At 50.3% G+C, this 15,437-nt stretch overlaps 1 protein-coding gene and 1 long non-coding RNA gene across 2 annotated transcripts; one reads left to right on the plus strand and one right to left on the minus strand.

Moving 5' to 3' along the window:
- Nucleotides 1-2,440: 2,440 nt before the first annotated feature.
- On the minus strand, nucleotides 2,441-15,437 carry Napsa (napsin A aspartic peptidase). The gene is made up of 9 exons (XM_021634021.2): nucleotides 15,156-15,437; nucleotides 7,367-7,493; nucleotides 7,162-7,285; nucleotides 6,926-7,044; nucleotides 6,186-6,385; nucleotides 4,151-4,273; nucleotides 3,913-4,057; nucleotides 3,466-3,564; nucleotides 2,441-2,743 (listed from the first exon to the last, which is right to left on the minus strand). Exons 1-9 carry the CDS (start codon nucleotides 15,224-15,226, stop codon nucleotides 2,522-2,524), a joined length of 1,230 nt encoding a protein of 409 aa, XP_021489696.1. The 5' UTR covers nucleotides 15,227-15,437; the 3' UTR covers nucleotides 2,441-2,521.
- On the plus strand, nucleotides 7,488-12,474 carry LOC132653041 (uncharacterized). The gene is made up of 2 exons (XR_009590684.1): nucleotides 7,488-7,726; nucleotides 11,433-12,474. It is a non-coding gene; the product is annotated as an uncharacterized LOC132653041 (long non-coding RNA).

Genomic DNA, 15,437 nt, shown 5'->3' on the forward strand with positions numbered 1-15,437 from the left:
CTTCTAGAGGGCAGGCCCCGCCCCGTGGGCGGGCCTAGGCGTGGGGACGGCAGTGCGCAAGCGCAGTGGCTGCGGCTGGGGCTGCAGCCAGAGCAGGCGCTTGCAGGAGCGAAGAGGGCGGGTCACGGGCTGCGGCTGCGGCTGCGGCGGTCGCTGGCGCGTCGCCTCCCTCTGCAGGCGCCACGCGGGTTCGTATTTCCATCTCCAGCCCCGTACCCGCTTATGTGTGTCACCTTTTCTCCGTTGTCCTCCCACCTGTCCCCACCACTCTGGATATCTGGTTCTTCTTTTCTAAGTCTCCGTTCTTCCATTTCGGTCTGTCTCTCGGTATGAGTTTCAGCTTTCTCTTTGGGTCTTTGTCATCTTCCTCCACTGGGTCTCAGTCTCTCTCTCTAGGTCACTTATCTCTTCCTCTGGGTCTATGCATATCTCTCTCTGGGATTTTGGCACCCCTGCCCCGTCTTTGTCTCTCACTGAGTCTCTATCCCCACCTGTTTCTTCCCCACCGCTCCCTGGGCCTTTGTTTCTCTCACAGGGTCTCTGCGCCCCACTTCGCCAGGGTCTTGTTTCCTCTGTGTCCCTGGTTCTCTTGGTCTTGGTCTTGTCTTGGACTCTGTCTCTCTGTGGGTCTCTGTCTCCCTCTCCTGGTTCTTGGTTCCTCTCTGTTTCTGGGTTCCCTACCCTAGTGTAACCCCATCCTGGCAGTGGTTAAGTCTGTGTCATTGTAGCGTTGCAGAAGTGGGGCCAGCCTGTCCTGCCACCCAGGAGTGAGTCCTCACCCTCCAGAGACCCTGGGGCCCCCTCTTCTGGAGCCTTCACGACTCTGAGGGACCCACCAGGGCAGAAAATAGAGGCACTCACTCACTCACTGTGTACTCATAATTCTGGCATATCACAAAGAGAAGCTGTGACTTGCTGTGAGGGGTTGGGTGGGTCCCAGGTCTGTTGTGAATAGGGTTTCGTGCTGGTGCAGGGTTTGGGTATGCAGCAGCGGCTGGACCTAATGCCAGTCCTCCTTACACCTCACAACCACCCTGACGGCCTGATTTGGACAGCAGACAGGCACTGGATCCAGTTTCCCAAATAAATCAGTGTCTTGTTTTGTTTACCCCCAAAGATTAGAAGGGTAAGGTGGAGGCTGGCGAGAGGAAACAGAGAGAAGACTCTAACAGGGCTTAGAGGTGGGGATAAAGAGCAGCCAACAGCGGGACACTCATGGAGCCCTGGAAACTTGGGTGTGGTTGTCCCTCCCAGGGCCTCACCAGAGGGGGGTTTTCACTAGAGAACTACCTTCCTTCAGCCAGAGACTGGGTGGGGCTCCTGTCACAGGACACCCAGAATCAAGGCTGAGTTGCTCATTTCTGGAGACTTTTTCTCAGTCCTGGTCCACTGCATCCATAGTCATTCTTTCCCCAGACACTTTCTGTCATCTCTGCCATCCCTCCCGCTGTCCCTTCCAAGGCCAGGTCACTAGGACCAGCCTTCCTCTCTTGGACTGCTAAGATTCCTTTCTGCTCCGACCCCTACACCCAACTGGTCAATGCAAAATCCAGGAAAGAGTCTTAGTAAAGCAGAGACTGTGAAGAGTCACGGCAAAAGACCCCAATACACATAGAGACACACACAGCCAGGCTGTGGTGGCGCATGTCTTTAATCCCAATCCTCCGGAGGCAGAGGCAGCTGGATCTCTCTGAATTGGAGGCCAGACTAGTCCATAGAGCGAGTTCTAGGACAGCCAGGGTCACACGGAGAAAACTCTGTCTCGAAAAACAAAAACAAACAAGCAAGCAAAACGACTCCACACGCAAGTATCTTGCCCCTCCCCTTTCAAAGCTCAGAGTCTGGGTGATCCTTCCGCAGCAAGCTTTGTGTCTCCCGTCCCGTCCCCTGTCTCACAAGCTGAGCTGCAGACTGTCTTCCCGCCCCGAGAGCTTGAGCCTCCGCCCCCTCCCCCGAACTCACCCCAAGTTTCGGTGAGGAGGGGACAGGAGGAATCTGGCGGTGGAGGAGGGCTGACCGAGTCCCAGAACCTCTGAGCGGCCTGTGACAACGGAGGAGGGTCAGCCCTGCTCCCCACGACCCAGGTCTTCGGGCTCCGCCTCTACGGCAGGCCCGGGGGTCCTGGAATCCCCAGAGGGAGGGTAGGATGCACAAGGTCCGCAGGACGGTGAGCTCTCTCCATAGAACCAGGACTGGAGAACCCTTAACGTTTTCACCACCGCTGGCTGCCACCTGTTGCTGTCATCGCGACGCCCGCGGGGAGAGGACTACAAAGTCCGTGATGCTCCGCGTTGTGCGGGCCAGAAGCTTCGCGGGGGTTGTTCCCGGACCGCTCTCACGGGCGCGCGCATGGCAGAATAGGATGCTTCCCTTCCCTCCCCTCTCTTCCTCAACTCCAGACACTCATTTCCCCTACCCGAAAGTTACCCAAGCGAGTTCCTTAAATGGAAAGTGGATTTTTTTTTTTTTTAATTGGAAAAAAACATTGGCTCTGTGGGAATGTACCCTAATCGGGGCGTCCTCAGAGGAACTGCGCCTGCGTAGCTCCTCCTGCCGGTCTGGTTGCACGAGGCTGAGCACGCGCCAGACCCACGCGGGGGCCGTTGTTTTTGTCCCCTCGGTCGAAGACGGCCACGTAGGACCCCAAAAAGACGTCCCCGAGGATCCAGAAGGGTCCTTTAGGCTTCGGGATGTCCAAGGCCTGGAAGCCCAACAGGCAGAGGCCAACATCGCTCGGAAAAATCTGCAAGGTGGCAACACGAGGGACATCGTGTGTCACGGGGTTCCGGGTTTGATCGTTCCCTCTGTACCCAGAAGAGGACAAGCAGTGTTTGCAGCTGGGCATGGTGCTACCAGCCAGTGATGCCAGCCCTCCAGAGATTCAGGCAGGAGGGTGGCGCGCGGGGCGGGGGGAAGGGGTGTTGGGAGGGGAGTAGGAGAGTTCAAGGCCAGCCTGGGCTACATACTTAAACCTCATGAAAGAAAAAGAGAGAGAGAGAGAGGAAGGAAGGAGGAGAGAAGGAAGAGAAGAAGAAAGGAAGGAAGGCGCTCCGCTGGTAAAGGTGCTTGCTGCTAAGTCTGTCGATCGAGTTCCGTCGTCAGACTGCACACAGTAAGAGAAAGTCAGTTCCTCTGATTTGTCTTTCGACTTGTACACAAGTGCGTTGTGCACACAAAATAAATAATCTTTTTTGAAAAGTAGAAAAGGAAAGGCAACGTTCAGGCTGGGTGTACTGGCACAGGCCTTTAATCCCAGCGCTTCAGAAGCAGAGGCAGGAGGATCTCTGCGTATGAGGTCAGCCCGGTCTATGGTAATAATTCTAGGTCTGCCAAAGCTACACAGTGAGACCCTGTCTAAAGGCAAAGTTCCTGTGTTGGATTCCCAGCTTGGTGAATTCAGAGCCCCGGCTCCACCCTCTCAAGCTCAGTTTTGTTGCTCTGATGTCAATATGGCAGCTGCCTTACCTTGAGGACGTAGTCCTGGCCTGTGAGGTTAAACCAGGCTCCGCCAAGGCGGAAGGAGACAGGGGGAAGCTCTGGGATTTTGGAACACTGAATGAGGTACTGCGAAAGAAGAGGAAGAGTGAAGGTAGGCAGGTGACTCTTGCTCGCCAGTGCCCTCGAGCACAGCTTATGTTAGGCAGTCAGGTATTCAGGTATATCCCCTGTACAAAGGCTTGTTCGGTAGGCTTCCATTAAGTCTGCATTTCTCTCCCCAATCCACCTGGAAAGCGCGCTGCTTCCTCCTACTGCCTTCTACCTCATCACTCAGCCCTCCAGTCCCACCTGCCCTTTTTCTTACCTCCTAGTTACCTGTTTTTGTTGTGTAGGCAGCAGCTTCCCACTCAAAGTCTACCACCAAGCCCTCCACCCCTCTGCAGAATATTGGCCAGAACCAGGAGTGGTCCTCACCTGCCCAGTCAGGAGGGGATATCCCCCAATGGCCTTATTCAAGGCCCGGATCTCCTCACTAGGTCCTGTGATGAGGGATGTGCCTGTGTCCAGGATGGCACCACAGCCCTGGGCACAGAGACTCAACCCTGTGCCAACCTTCACACTGTGAGGGAAGGACAGGGCAGGAGCTGTCATCGGAGGTAGGGCCTGGGTGTCCACACCCTCAGCTCAAGCACCACAAGGCCAGGCTCCTCACCTCTCCATGTGGACTTGCCAGTAGGCAGGGATGGTGACTGGTATGAAGGTGAGGGGGGGTATGTAGTGAGCTGGGTCTGAGCCCCCCAGGACCAGCTCTCCCCCGTCAGACCCTTCAGAGTCCCTGCAGAGGCAAAGTGCAATGAGAGGCTGGTGTTTTATCTGTTGGTGCCAGAGGTGAGCCGAGGTGGGACAGTCTGCCAGCTGGCTTCTAGGTGGGTGGGCTGGCTAGTTTTATGTCAGCTTGACACCAGCTTAGAGTGACTGGAGAGTAGGAAACCTCAGCTGACAAAGTACCTTGATAAGATCAGGTTATCAGCAGGCCTGTAGGGCATTTTCTTTATTAGTGATTGATGTGGGAGGGTGAAGCCTATTGTGGGTGGGGTCTCCTCTGGGCAGGGGTTCCGGGGTTCTGCAGGCCAAGCAAGCCATAGGGAACAAGCCAGTAAGCAGCACCCCTCCATGGCCTTTGTGTCAATTCCTGCCTCCAGGTTTGTGCCTGTGGTGGTTTGAAATAAAAGGGCCCCATAGGTTCATAGTAAGTGGTACTTTTAGGAGGCATGGCCTTGTTGAGCTGTGTCACTAGGGGGGTGGGCTTTGAGGCTCAGAAGCTCAAGCCAAGCCTGTCATTTGCTCTGCCTTCCAAACAAGATGTAGAACTTTCAGCTCCTTCTCCAGCACCATGTCTGTCTGCATGCTGCCATGCTTCCCACCATGACAATGTTGGACTAAACCTCTAAAATTGTGAGCCAGCCCCAAATAAATTCACGGTGTCTCTTCACACCAATAGAAACCCCAACTGAGATGCTGCCCTGTTTGAGTCCCTGTCCCAACTTCCTTCAGTGATGACCAGTGATTCAGAAGCGTGAGCCAATTAAGCCCTTTCCTCCCTAACTTGCTTTTGGTCTTGGTGGTTTTTTTGGGGGGGGTTGGGGAGGAAGTAGGGAGTTGTTTTGGTCTGTTTTAGGCTGGTCTCGGACTTTAAGAGATCTGTGTGTGTCTGCCTCCCAAGTGCTGGGATTAAAGACGTGCACGACCACCTGGGGTTTTATCATAGCAATGGTAATCCTAGCCAAGACAGTGGGGTAGTGTGGGCAGGTCCCAGATAGGGAGAATGGAAGCAAGACAAGGATGCCCTTGAACTTCTGATCCTCTTGCTTCCACCTCCCAAGTGCTGGGATGACAGCATGCACCATCATGCTTGGTGCTGGGGGCTTTTTGAATATAAAGTTGTACCTCCTAAAGGCTGGTGAGAAAGATCCTCGCTCGGGCGGGACTCTGCAGCGGAGGGTGGGCTGTCTTTGGGGTGAGGCAAGGGTCCCAAAGTGGAGCACTTGTCCAATGTGCATGGAATTTTCTGTTTGATTTCAAAGCCTGGGGCCTTGTGAGCCCATGGTGAGTGTTGTTGGTATGCCTCACTTAGGTTGTGGGGTTTCTTGTGTTTCCGTATTGGGTAAGCACTTTGCTGAATGCCGGTGGAAGCCCTTGTGTTGGGAGGCTGACTTCCTTCAAGGACCAACGGACTTCCTGTGTTGATGATGGGATTTCCTGAAGGAAATTTCTTGGGGCTGGAGTTGAGACCGTGTGCCAAGCCAAGCAGCCACCATCGTGAAAGTTTAGTCGTGCCCTGTTGCAAAAGCTCATGCCAGCTGGGCTTGCTGACTGACTGCACCCCTTCATAGTGTGAGGAGGGCCATCTGAGCATCCAGCTGCTCCCTCCCAGGCAGCTCTGCCTCACTTGCTCATGGCCTGGGGGAGTGTGTAGGCTAGGGAAGACTAGGGGCGGTTACATCTATGGAGTTACAGGGACTCCCTCATCCCTGCTGGGTAGAGGCTTTTCGGGCACAGCCTTTTAGGAAGAGGAACACCTCACCTATGCTCTGCAAGGATGCCGAATGAAGCCATTGGTCCCCCAGAGGGAACTGTGGTGGAAGGGTGCTTAGGTATTGGGAGCTAAGGAGGAGGTGGATGCCCTGGGGGAGGGCATTTTCTCAATAGCTGCACTCTCAGGCACAGAGACAACTCGCACACAGTACCTGTTGAGGTAGAAGGAGAAGACGAGTTTCTCCAGCAGTCCCTGCTCCACCAGTGTGTCCAGGGGAGGCTGAACTCCTCCCACAGCTAGAGTCGGGAAACCGAGGCCCAGAATCCCATCAAAATGGGCAAACGCAAAGACCAGGCTGGGCTCCCACAGAGCCTCTCCAAACATCACAGAGGCGCCATGGATTCCCCCGATCTAGGAGAGAGTTGAGGTGGGACCAGTTACCTCTAGGAAAGACATTACCCTCCCATGGCTGAGATCCTGCTTGGAAACTTCGGGGAAAGAATCTAGATCCATCCCCACCCCTTCCCTAGAAGCCATACACGTTTGCTCAAGGGAGTCCACCCCTCCAGCCAGGAAGCTCCACTTCTGGGGAGGCCATGCCTATTTGCAAAGGCAGCCTCTTGCCTTTTTCAGATGTCCCATCCCTTCACAAGAGGCCCCGCCCTTTCACAAGAAGCCCCATCCTCTTGTTAAGGAGACCCCATCTCTTCCCTAGTAACCCTAGCTCCTTCCCCAGGAGACCCCGCCTTTTTCTAAGAAGCTCCACCCCTTGTCCAGGAGATTTCCTCCACTCTGACCTCACTCACCCCATCTCTAGGAGAACCCCACCTCTTCTCAATAATCCCCTCCCCCACTCCCATCAGGGCCTGCCTCCTCAAACCCTTCTCTGAACTAGGTGGTGGTACATCCTGGGTTCTAAACTGAAAGTCTTGTTTGGCTGAAGTCACCCACAGTCAGATCATCCTGGCTCAAGATTCCATTCAGCCGTCCGGTCCCATAGCGAATGGCAAACTTGGTCCCGTTGGGCCGAAAGGAGCTGGAGGCCTTGGGGTTGAAACGATGGTGAAACCCTAATTCAGTTCGGGAGACAGGCATCACTCAGGAGATGGGAAACAGCCGAGGGGATACTGAGGCCAAGCCCCTCTTCTCCCGTCACCCCTTTTGGCCTGTTCCCCAGGAAAGCTCACAGCAGGCCAAACTGAAGAAATGACATCTCGAGGATGGGACCCAGAAATTGGAAGAACCCGTGTCAAAGACAACAGTGAAGTTTTGAGGAGGTGTTCCCAAACCAATGTCTCCAAAGTACTGGACCTGGTGGCACAAGAAAACACAGAGCAAATGAGGAGTTGAATATTCTGCTGCAAGGGTGGGAACATGGTGGCTGGGACTCACGTTCATGAACTTGGACAGAGGCACAAAGGAGCGCTCGTCACCAGAGGCGGAGATGCTAGGAGGCTGTCCCCATCCATTCAGTGGGCTTAAGAACCTGTGTCCAGGATGGACTCGGCGAAGAGGAACTCTAGAGAGAGAGGTAGTTTGGCAATGAAAAAAACCATAGGTCCAGGAGACCTTCATGTAATAGATGCCCTCCCTGCACAGATGCTGAAGGTCCCTGAAGTCCTGCAGTAGCAGTCACTGACTACAGCTCCACAGTGACCAGGAAGTGCTTCCAAGAGCAGCTTCACCGCACTACAAAAAAAGCTATCCCCAGTGTACAGACTCAAAGACCTGCCGACATCCGAGTGCCTTAAGGTAAGCTGTTCCCCAGGAACTGGCATTCCCGGCAGGTTCCAAAGACTGAAGAAAAAAAGTTAATGGGAAGGGAAGCTGGAGAGATGGCTCAGTGGTTTAAGAACACTTGGGGAGCCTGGTGATGGTGACACACACCTTTAATTCCAGCACTCAGGAAGGCAGAGGCAGGTGGGTCTTTGTGAGTTCAAGGCCAGCCTGGTCTGCAGAGTGAGTCCAGGACAGTCAAGGCTACACAGAGAAACCCTGTCTCAAAAAACAAAAAGCAAAACAAAATACAAACAAACAAACAAACAAACAAAAAACCCAGAACCCTTAGGGGAGGCTCACAGAGACTGAATCACCAGTCAAAGAGCACGCATGGGCTAGACCTAGGCCCCTACACGTATGTAGCAGATGTGCAGCGTGGTCATCATGTGGGTCCCCTAACAATGGGAGAAGAGGCTGTCTCTGACTCTGTTGCCTGCCACTGGATCTCTTCCCCCTAGCTGGGCTCCTGATGACTTGAGGTGCCAGGGTGGGTTGGTACTCACGGGGGCTCCTTCTCTGAGACGGGGGCGGGGGAAGGAATAGGGGAAGGGGCATGAAGGTGAGGCTGTGAGGAGAGGAAGGAGGGGGCTGGAATCAGGCAGTAAAGTGATTAAATTAAATGAAAACAAAACAGAACAAAAACCCAAATGCTTGGGGATCTAGCAGAGAACCTGAGTTCTGTTTCCATCACTCATATTGGGTGGTTCACAACCACCTTATATAACCATTATATATTATATATTTATATATATTATATAAAATATTTAAATTATATACAAGAAATATTATATGTTTATAACATATAAATATTTAAATTATATATAAGCTTGGCTTATATATAGCCATAGATTCAATCCCCAGTGTTGTCCCAAAGCAAAAAAGAAACCCTGATTTGACATTGCTTTAACAATAGTTTTGAGATTAAAAAAAATTATTTTATGTGTGTGGGTGTTCTGTCTGTGTGTATATCTTGCACTTTTTACATGTCTGGAGCCTGCAGAGGCCAGAATAGGGTGTCAGATCCCTTAAAACTGAAGGTTCAGACAGTTGCGCGCTGCCATGTGCCTGCTGGGCATGAAATCGGTGCTCTTAACGACTGAGCCATCTCTCTAGCCCTACGCTGACAAGTCTTTACATGAGCCTTGTCGAGGGGAAGGTGGATTTAAGACTTGCTGTCGCAACAGGAATTCTCGGAAGCTTCATGCTTGGTGGTGGAACTTTGTTCCCCATGCTTGGGAGAGGGGAAGTTAAATAGCAGAACCCACCCTCACCTTTTATAAATCACAAATGTGTCAAAGAGTTGATGTGAAAATTATAAGAACAAGAGAAGTAAACATAAGACCTAACTGAGAAGAGGGAGACTTCCCTAAGAATGACAGCAAAAGGCCACACTGATGAGGGAGACTACAAAATCACACTTCCAGCTGGAAAATGGCTCAGTGGGTAAAGACGCTTGCTGCCAAACCTGAAGACCTGAGTTTAATTCCTCAGACCTACATTGTGGAAGGAAAGAACTGATTTTTGCAAGTTGTCATCAGACCTCCATGTGCACAATAAATAAATAAGTGTAATAAAAAATAAAATTATGGGCTGGAGAGATGGCTCAGAGGTTAAGAACAATGACTGCTCTTCCAGAGGTCCTGAGTTCAATTCCCAGCAACCACATGGTGGCTCACAAGCATCTATAATGATATCTGGTGCCCTATTGCAGATAGAACATTGTATGCATAATAAATAAATCTTTAAAAACAAAACAAAAAATTATAAACTCCCCTGTAACATATTCACATGCAAAAGAGATAAAGTTGGTCTGTGGGTGGCCTTATTTATTTGTTTGTTTGTTTTGAGACTAGGTCTCACTATATTGTCCTGGCTGTCCTGGACCTCATTAAGTAGACCAGGCTGGCCTTGAATTCACAGAGATTTGCCTGCCTCTGCCTTCATAGTACTGGGATTAAAGATGTACACCACTACCACTTGGCTGAATTTGCTTTTTTTTTTAAATATATATATGTATGTAAAAAATATATATATATATGTAAAAAGAGGTCCTGAGAAATGACTTGGAGTTAGAGAACCTGCCTAGAATCCCCCAGTGTGGGGCTGGAGCCATGGCTTAGTGGTAAAGTATTTTCCTAACATACACAAGACTATGGGTTCACTCTTCAATAACCCACAGGGAGGAAAAAAGGAGATTAAAAAAGAAAGAAAGAAAGTCATGGGAATTAAAGGAGGCAATAAAGGAAGAAAAGGAGTGAAGAAATCTCTGGATACATCTTTTAACTCAATAGCTGGCATTTCTCCTTCAGCAGTTGGCAGGAAGATCTGCTTGGTGCGATTGGTCTGATTGGAGAAGTGGCTGGTTGAAGTGGTCAGCCGCTCTTCTGTGAAAGACACACAGACCAGACAGAGCTCCGCCACACAGCAGGGGAAGTGGCCCCCTCCACCCATGTTTCTCAGAACCTTAGCACGGAGCACTGATCCACTAAGTTAGCAGTGCTGGCCTGACCGTTCTCTCTCTGTAGGGGTGGCACGGGGAGGGAGACCAGGTCTTGCTATATAGTCTTGGCTGGCTTCCAATCCTCCTGCCTCTGCCTGAGTGGTGTCTGGTTAGTGGTAGCCAAATATCTGTAAAGGTGTTGCCTGTCCTCAGTTACTCATAACTACAGTGTTGTAAGCCTCTAATCCACACATAATCCCTGATAGAAGAGGATTTCCATGAGTTCCAAACCACCCTGGCCTACAGAATAAAACTATTTAAAAAAAAAAAAAAAAAGGCTGGAGAGATGGCTCAGCTGGCAAGAACATTATTGCCCTTCCAGAAAATTTGGTTCCAGATTTGATTCCAAGAACCCACATGGTGCCTCACAACAACCTAAACCTAAATTCAGGAGATCCAATGACCTCTTCTAGCTTCTGTGATCACCAGGCGTGTGCGCAGTGCACGTACGTACATGCAGGGTTTCTCTGTGTAAAAGCCCTCGCTGTCCTGGAACTCATTTTGTAGACCAGGCTGGCCTCCAACTCACAGATATCCGCCTGCCTCTGGCCTCCCGAGGGCTGGGATTAAAGGTGTGTGCCACCACACCTGGCCTATGGTGCATTTTTTGATGTGGGAGGTCCCAGCTCACTGTTGGCAATGCCACCCCAGTTGAGCAAACCAAGGGGAGCAAGCAGTGATCGTCCAAGGCTTCTGCTTCAGTTGAATGACAGACATTGTGAAGAGAATGAACATTAGCTACACACTGGGAGAAAATATTTGCACAAGTCTGATTAAGAACTTACAAACAGGGCTGGAGAGATGGCTCAGAGGTTAAGTGCACTGCCTGCTCTTCTAGAGGTCATGAGTTAATTCCCAACAACCCCATGGTGGCTCATAACCATCTATAATGGGACCTGTTGCCCTCTTCTGGCCTGCAGGCATACATGCAGATAGAACACTGTATACATAAATAAATAAATCTTAAAAAAAGAATGCCTTAACAACTCTAAAGGCCACCTTTAATCATAGCAGAGATTGAGCGTCAGGCAGACATGTCTGTGAGTTCAATGCCAGGTTGGTCTACACAGAATTCCGGGCCAGCCAGGGCTACACAGTGAGACCCTGTTGAAGAAGAGGAGGAAGAGGAGAAGGACCTAGAATCTTTGAGGTGACATTCTCTGGGAAATGTTTCCTCAGGTTCAACACACAGAAGCTGTGGTCAGAAGGGAGCTAAGGCTGGCTGTACCTGTGCTGGCAACCAAACTTGGCGATCTGTAAGAGTTTCCAAGGTGGTGCTGGTTTTGAAGGTATGAAGGAGTTGTGGAAAGCAGCTGAGGCTTGGCACTGTGAAGTCATCGGTGAAAATGCACCCCAGCTGCAGAGACCCTGCATTTTGAAGATGCTAACAGCATCTGCTGGAGCCTAGGAGGTGAGCTGTGTGTGCTGTGGCGAAGCCTCTGAGCCTCCATGTGTGTCCCACATGTCTGGGACGGTTTTGCCTGCATATCTGAGTGAGAGTGTCAGGTCCCCTGGAACAGGAGTTACAAACAATTGTGAGCTGCCATGTGGGTGCTGGGAATTGAACTCTGATCCTCTGGAAGAGCTGTCAGTGCTCTTTACCACTAAGCTATCTCTCCAGTCCCCGACTTTGAACTTCTAAAGAGACTTTGGAATTTTAGAGAGACTGTGAGCATTTTAGAGACTGATTATTTTAGAGAGACTTGAACTTTGAAAGACTTTGAATAGATAAAAAGACTGAACTTTTAAAGAGATTGAGTTTTTAAAGACTATGGGACTTTTAAATGTCAGACTGTTTTATTTTGTGATATTAATATGAGATCTTGGGGTGAACAAAAAAGGAAAAATTATGGTTTAACACTTTGTTTTAGTGACAAATTGTCAAGGACTGAGTTGTGCTGGCTAGTTATACTTGACCTAGTTTGGAAGAAAGAGCCTCAGCTGAGAAAATACCCCACTAGATTGCCCTGTGACAAGCCTGTGGTGCATTTTCTTGACTAATGGTTAATGTGGGAGAGTCCAGCTCCTGTGCAAAGTGCCATCCCTGGTCATGTGGTCTCGGGATGTACAAAAAAGCTGCTGGTGGCACTCGCCTTTAACCCCAGCACTCGGGACAGCCTGATCTAGAGAGCAAGTCCAGGACAGCCACAGCTGCACAGAGAAACCCTGCCTCTTAAGAAAAGAAAAGAAAAGAAAAGAAAAGAAAAGAAAAGAAAAGAAAGACAGGAAGGAAGGAAGGAAGGAAGGAAGGAAGGAAGGAAGGAAGGAAGGAAGGAAGGAAGGAAACAGCTGAGCAAGTCTAGTAAGCAGAACTTGCAGGGCCTCTGCATCACTCCGTTAAAGTGTGACCGGAGAACTGCATGCTGAAATAAACCCTTTTTTCCCCAAGCTGCTATTGATCATGTTTTGTCACATCAATAGAAACCCTGAGACAAGGCAAAACACTCATACATTTTTTTTCCAGTTTAAAAATTTTCATTTACATGGCAGGAAAGCATAGAAAACCACAGTGGGAATGAATGGGTGGGGCTTCCTGAAGATTTCATTGCAAAAGCTATTTGAAGAACTTGGTCCTTGAGCTGAGTGTTGACCAAGACTTGACCAAAAGGCTGGCTCAAATGTAGGTCTCTTGGTTCTCTGTTTCACACCTGGGATGGAGTGTGTTGGCAAGGAGTGTGTCCATAATGACCTGAGTTTTAGAACTGCTCTTGGCCCTGAGAGAGTATGCTACATCCACTGCTCTTGGCATGGCCTTGGAAGTGTGTGGTATTTTGGGTTCAAAATTCAGGTTAAAAGGGGCTGGAGGTATGGCTCAGTTGGTAGAGCTCACCTAGCATACAGGACACTCTAGCTTCCACCCCCAGCACCACATAAGTCAGGCATGGTGGCACACCCCTATGATGGTTGAGGCAGGGATCAGAAGCTCATCTGTGGCTATAGGTGCAGTTTATACCTAGTCTGGACTACATGAGTCCTCAGAAAGAAAGAAAGAAAGAAAGAGAGAAAGAAAGAAAGAAAGAAAGAGAAAGAAAAAGAAAGAAAGGAAGAAAGAAAGGAAGAAAGGAAGAAAGAACGAGAATCAGTACGGAAGAGATGGCTGCCAAGTCTGATGACCTAAGTTCAGTCCTAGGATCCATAAGGTAGAAGGAGAGAACTAATTCCTGTAAGGTGTCCCCTGACTTTCACATGTGTGCTGTGTGTGCAGCTGTACCCCACAACACAATAAATACATTAAAAAACAAAACAGGTTGATAGAGCCGCGCCTGGTAGCCTTCTGGCCATTGCTCAACCCCCACCCCTCACCCCAACCCCATGACTCAGCCTGAAGAGGCCCTAGAGTGTCCAGAGTGTAAAGAAGGAAATGCTTTCTGGAAGGGCACCCCTACCAAGAGTTGTGAGATGGTAAAGGGAAATGAGGGAAGAAACTGAGAGAAGAATCAGAGACAAGGTGTTGGGGCACTCAGAGGGAGGCTCCCTGAAACAGACATGCTCAGAGGCTGAGAGTTTCTAGACCATGGAGAATGGATCTCCAAGAAAGGCACAGGGGTCTTGAGCCTCAAAGCCAGATCACCAAGGAACCTCCTCATAAAATGTATCCTGATTGGATAAGGATACATTTATCTTTATCTTGTGGTGCTGGGGACTGAACTCGGAGGCCCTGGTTTCTCCTGGACAAGGGCTGTAGGACTGAGCCACACACACCCTTCCCCCCCCCCCCCCCCCGCTCCTGGTTTGTGGAGACTGTCTCCACACCCTAGAACTCAGCCTTTCTGCCTCAGCCTCCTGAATGCTGGGACTACCACTCCATGGCACCCAGCCAAACAAGTATCTTGGACTTGTGGTGGTGCATGCCTTTGATCTCAGCCCTTGACAGAGGCAGGAGGATCTCTATGAGCTCAAGGCTACCCTGTTTTACACAGTGAGTTCCAATGCAGCCAGGGCTATGTAGTGAGACCCTATCATAAAAAAAGTGGGGTTTTAGGAGGTGAAAGGACGCTGGTCGGTTTGAGCACGGCTCTGGCAGGCCTTGCCCTTCACCCCCATTCTCCATACCTCACTAAAAACCATTAGAATACATTCCTAAATCTAAACACCGAGGTCTATTCCCTTATTTGGCCACTTTCTCCTCCTGAGGCTGACAACCAAGGTCCAGATAGCAAAGTATTGAAGTCCAGCAATCAAAAGCTCCCATTGGTTCACTTAATTAGCACAACCAATTAAACACCTCACCCTAACACGGGGTTTTCCCTTGTTCTTTTATAAACCACCATTTTCCTCTGTCTCCACTCTATCCAAAAGAAGTCCTTTTTTCCACTCCAGGACAAATACCCCTCCTGCTTCTCCCTTGTTCCCTTCCCCTGCTCTCTTATCTTCTGACTCCTGTCTTTGTCTCTTATTCCTTGCCCTCTGTCCCTGTGGTGCAAATAAATCCCCTTGTGCTAATAAATTGGTCTTAGAGGTCCTGACAGGAGGTATTATGCTGATTTTCTCAGGATGGAGACCCCAGTTTGAGAGTCGGGGACCCAGGCCTTTAAGATGGTGCAGAGGGTAAGGAAGCTTGCTGCCAACTTTCAACATGAACCTGAGCTGGTTTCACATTTACAGAACATATTTGCTGTCCTCTGACCTCCCTGCATAGTCTCTCTCTTTCTCCTCTGCCTCCCTCCCTCTCTCCCTCTCCCCCTCTCTTTCCCCTTCCTTCCCTCCCTTTCCCCCACCTCTCTCTCTCTCTCTCTCTCTCTCTCTCTCTCTCTCTCTCACACACACACACACACACACACACACTCATTATAAAAAGTAAAATCTGAGGACCCTGAAGGAAAATTGGGTTCCTGGGGGCACCAAGACCAGCCCCAGTCTTAAAGATTAGTGATAGGAATCTGCCAGGTTGGGGGTCTGTACCGGATCAGTGCTCCTGCAGGCTCCAAATTCCCCAGCAGCAGCAGGCAGAGCAGCACCACTGGTGGCGGCATCTCCAGGGGCTAAGACTTGGCCAAGATGTCCTGCGGCCCCTTTCTTCCCCTTGAGACTCCACCCTGTTCACGCCCCACCACCTACTGGAACACAGAAGTGACGTGTGTGTGTGTGTGTGTGTGTGTGTGTGTGTGTGTGTGTGTGAAGTCCCTCAGTAGCAGGAGGCACAGGGGCCAGGAACAGTCTGTTTAAGATGTGTGCTGAGTGTGT

The sequence above is a fragment of the Meriones unguiculatus genome, chromosome 1 (genome assembly GCF_030254825.1).
Source record: "Meriones unguiculatus strain TT.TT164.6M chromosome 1, Bangor_MerUng_6.1, whole genome shotgun sequence".
NCBI classification, from domain to species: Eukaryota; Metazoa; Chordata; class Mammalia; order Rodentia; family Muridae; genus Meriones; species Meriones unguiculatus.

Coding starts and splice junctions, on each gene's coding strand:
- Napsa (XM_021634021.2), bottom strand. CDS start 15,226: ATGCCGCCACCAGTGGTGCTGCTCTGCCTGCTGCTGCTGGGGAATTTG. Junction 4,058..4,150: donor TGGCAAGTCCACATGGAGAG/GTGAGGAGCCTG, acceptor CTTCCCTCACAG/TGTGAAGGTTGGCACAGGGT. Junction 2,744..3,465: donor GCCAGGACTACGTCCTCAAG/GTAAGGCAGCTG, acceptor GCCACCTTGCAG/ATTTTTCCGAGCGATGTTGG.